Source organism: Triticum urartu, chromosome 4 (genome assembly GCF_003073215.2).
Source record: "Triticum urartu cultivar G1812 chromosome 4, Tu2.1, whole genome shotgun sequence".
NCBI classification, from domain to species: Eukaryota; Viridiplantae; Streptophyta; class Magnoliopsida; order Poales; family Poaceae; genus Triticum; species Triticum urartu.
The window spans coordinates 600,947,689-600,952,105 of record NC_053025.1 but is presented as its reverse complement, the minus strand read 5'-3'; the positions used below and the strand labels follow the sequence as shown (position 1 = coordinate 600,952,105).

General features: G+C 52.0%; 1 protein-coding gene across 1 annotated transcript; it reads left to right on the top strand.

Annotated features, from left to right (window-relative positions):
* The first annotated feature begins 1,427 nt into the window (after window positions 1–1,427).
* On the top strand, window positions 1,428–4,132 carry LOC125553061 (ammonium transporter 3 member 2). The gene is made up of 2 exons (XM_048716814.1): window positions 1,428–2,490; window positions 3,462–4,132. Exons 1-2 carry the CDS (start codon window positions 1,560–1,562, stop codon window positions 3,941–3,943), a joined length of 1,413 nt encoding a protein of 470 aa, XP_048572771.1. The 5' UTR covers window positions 1,428–1,559; the 3' UTR covers window positions 3,944–4,132.
* Window positions 4,133–4,417: the final 285 nt, after the last annotated feature.

The following is a 4,417-nucleotide window of genomic DNA, read 5'->3' as shown; positions in this document are numbered from 1 at the left end:
GTCGAAAACGTAGTTGCACCTCCGTCTCTCCCAAGGATGAAGCCAAATTCACTGTTGTGGGATCGGGATCAGGATGTCCGGCATGGAGAAGAGGATGGTGGGATCAACATCTGCGTAAAATGCATTGGCGCACAATGTTGTCATTGTTCGTAGCTCAGGTGTTGTTACTATTTTGTTTGCTTGTTGTATATATTTTATTTCTAATTATATCCATTCTTTTAAAAGATGTCTATACCATTTTTGCTATTGTTGCATGAGACCCAAATACACTCTAATCAATCGGACAAAGTACTTGCTATGCACCGCACTACACGGCCGCACCTATAGCTGGCCAAATAGGCCGGTTTTTTCGGGCCGGCCCGTGAGCACGCCGGCACGGCCCGTCTTGGGCCAGGCACGGCACGGGCTAAACGGGCCAGGCCCGGCACGCGGGCCGACACGGCACGGTCCGATTAAGTTTTTATTTTATTTTTTTCTACATTTATATATGGCTCAACATGTAAAAATAGGCTAAAAAACGCTCAGTGCGTCAAATAATAGGCTGAAAATATGCGGCCCACCATGCTAAACGGACCAACGTGTCGGCCCGTTTACTAACTGGGTCGTGCCTGGGCCTGGGGGTGCAGCACGCGGGCCGGCACGGCACGGCCCGCATAGTAATCGTGCCCTGGCGGGCCGTGCCGGGCCAGGCACAATTACGATGGGCCAGGCCATGCCGTGCTAGGCCGGCCCGTTTGGCCAGGTATGGCCGCACCTGCGACAAAGAAGAATCTGCCGGCCAAGTCGAGATTCCATACCGTACATACCGGCCCTAGACTTGAAAGTCTACGGGTGTGAACTGTACGATGCACTAGCAGCTAATGAGGCCACGATTTATTCAACGGTAATGGTTTTGCTTTTGGTGAGTCATCTTGGAGGTCCGCAAAGCTGCATATCAGTGATGGAGCCGCTACGAGCTCGGGTGTGAAGGTAATCCGTCATTTTTTTTTAATGGCTGCTGTGGTGGTTCCAAAGACAGATGACGGACGTTGGTGTCAAGTTCAGAGGTTTCTTCAATCTTGATTGTAATTTTTCTTCTTGGTTGTTATTTTTTTGTGCAAAGGCTAGCTTTCTGCTGTCTTTTCAGTTTTGCCAGATCGATTACGTGACTTGTACTATAATACTTATGATATAAATAAGACATGTATTACCATGAAAAAAATGAGGCCACGACATACAAGGTCGTTAGCACGTACACGTACAGATCATCAACTGAAGTACAGTGAACGGAATCCCGAGATTATTCAACCGGTAGTGTGAAATGCATGCGCGAGATTCCTCCGCACGGCCGGCCGGTACGTGTAACGTACGTCATCAATGGCCACTGCACCACCTACGCGGGGAGGCTGCCCTCCCACTCTAGCTATATATACGAAGAAGACGACCTGGCTATAGCACTTGCACCTTATACCTCCAGCTTATTCCCTCTCGGACCGCGAGCTAGCTAGCAGCTACGTGGCCGCCGGACGGCGAGGACAAGCAACTGAGCAAGGCATAGGTAGGTCGATCGGTCGGCCAAGATGTCGGTGCCGGTGGCGTACCAGGGGAACACGTCGGCGGCGGTGGCCGACTGGCTGAACAAGGGCGACAACGCGTGGCAGCTGACGGCGTCCACGCTGGTGGGCCTCATGAGCGTGCCGGGCATGGTGGTGCTGTACGGCGGCGTGGTGAAGAAGAAGTGGGCGGTCAACTCGGCCTTCATGGCGCTCTACGCCTTCGCCGCCGTCTGGATCTGCTGGGTCGTCTGGGCCTACAACATGTCCTTCGGCGAGGAGCTGCTCCCGTTCTGGGGCAAGGCCGGCCCGGCGCTCGACCAGGCCTTCCTCGTCGGCCGCGCCTCCCTCCCGGCCACCGCGCACTACCGCGCCGACGGCTCGCTCGAGACGGCCATGGTGGAGCCCTACTTCCCCATGGCCACCGTCGTCTACTTCCAGTGCGTCTTCGCGGCCATCACGCTCATCCTCGTGGCTGGGTCGCTGCTGGGCCGCATGAGCTTCCTGGCGTGGATGCTCTTCGTGCCGCTCTGGCTCACCTTCTCCTACACCGTCGGCGCCTTCTCCGTGTGGGGTGGCGGCTTCCTCTTCCACTGGGGCGTCATCGACTACTGCGGCGGCTACGTCATCCACATCCCCGCCGGCGTCGCAGGCTTCACCGCCGCGTACTGGGTCGGGCCAAGGACCAAGAAGGACAGGGAGAGCTTCCCGCCCAACAACATCCTGTTCGCGCTCACCGGCGCCGGGCTGCTGTGGATGGGGTGGGCCGGGTTCAACGGCGGCGGGCCGTACGCGGCCAACGTCGACTCCTCCATGGCCATCCTGAACACCAACATCTGCACGGCGGCGAGCCTCATCGTGTGGACCTGCCTCGACGCCGTCTTCTTCAAGAAGCCGTCCGTGGTCGGCGCCGTCCAGGCCGTGATCACCGGGCTCGTCTGCATCACGCCAGGCGCTGGTACGTGGCTATTTCATCGACCAATTCATTCATTTAATTAACTTCTTCTTAATCTCATCTCTGTGACATCTAGTAGACCATCGATCTAACATAGGAGTACTGATTAAGTTCCCCTGCCGGCACGTAATTAAGATGTGCACGTGATGGCATGCATGCATTGAGAGATTCTTCTAGTGTTACAGCCTAGTTGACCATGGATTCAAAATTGTACGCGTTGTCCGCAAGAAAATCTTATCTTCGTTCGAATTGAATGCCAACTAATCTTAGCTACTACACGTAGTGAGCAAGTTGAATAATTTACAATCATATTAGCACGATACATATAAATAATTCGAGATCTAAATAAGCAACACCAAGTTAGTGGAATCTTGATGCATATTTTTGCCGAGACCAGAGGAACTAACCTCTGGTGTGCCAATTGGTCGATCGTGTCTGTCCAAGTCGGTACTAATCACCATCTCAAGTCAAAGTCTCAACTTGACCAACTTGCGCATTAATTTGTTTTCTCTGCAAATTTTCCTCCAGACAAAATTGTATGCGTTGCACGCAAAAGTCAAAACCGGAGAAGATCAGTAGCACCATCTTACCTTTAATTTGTTCAAATCTAATGACCAAACAGCCTTAGTTAGCTCACTTGGGTGGACGTAGTCAGCACCTTCAATTTATAAATCCTAAATAACCACTGCACTAGTGAACGATTAACATCGATCAAGTAGGTGGAATCTGGATGCGTATTATGCCAGGACCCATAGGATTAGGAATCTCTAACGTCCCAGTTTATCATTTCTGCCCATGCATGTTGGTACTTATCACCATCTCAAGTCAAAGTCTCAACTCTTGACCAAGTTGCCCATTTGTTTCATCTGCGAAATTTCTCCGTAGACAAATCACATGGAAAACGAAAGAAGAACTACTAGTTCCTTTTTCACATATAATACAGTGGTTTGACACTTTTGCCCCTGGCGATACAGGTGTCGTGCAGGGTTGGGCGGCGCTGGTGATGGGCGTGCTGGCCGGCAGCGTGCCATGGTACACCATGATGGTGCTGCACAAGCGCTCCAAGCTCCTTCAACGCGTCGACGACACCCTCGGCGTCATCCACACCCACGGCGTCGCCGGCCTGCTGGGCGGCGTCCTCACCGGCCTCTTCGCCGAGCCCAACCTCTGCAATCTATTCCTTCCGGTCACCAACTCCCGGGGCGCCTTCTATGGTGGTAACGGCGGGGCACAGCTCGGGAAGCAGATCGCCGGAGCGCTCTTCGTGATCGGGTGGAACGTGGTCGTCACGTCCATTATCTGCGTCGTCATCCGCTTAGTCGTCCCACTGCGCATGTCCGAGGAGAAGCTCGCCATTGGCGACGACGCCGTGCACGGCGAGGAGGCCTACGCGTTGTGGGGCGATGGCGAGCACTACGATGACACCAAGCACGGCGCCGCCGTCGTGCCGGTGTGATTTTCTCTGCTTTTGTTACTTTGCTTCTCCTTGTTATGTCATGTGTGTCCCTTCTATACCGTGTCACCTTTTATTTTCACTTTTTCTGCCTAAAACGTGTAAATTTGTAGCTCATGTATATTCAAGGAGGATAACCCCGGTCTCTACATTGATAGTGAAACACAAAGTCATATATTATTAATTATTTAATGACGTGAGACAAAGCTAAGAATCGATGCCGAATCAACTGAATTAAGCACGGAAAAATTCAAGACCATCTCTAAAATTCTACAACGAATCCTATAACAATGAACTACAGTCCATTGGCTGACGGCCTCGTCTGCATTACGCCAGCCACAAGTACGTAGCTACGTGGTGTTATTTCACTAAGCAATGAGCGAATTCCTTATTTGGCCTGGACATTGGGCTTCTCTATTTGGCCCTAAAAAATGTTCTTCAATATTTGCTCCTGAATCTAAATTTGATGCCATTTGT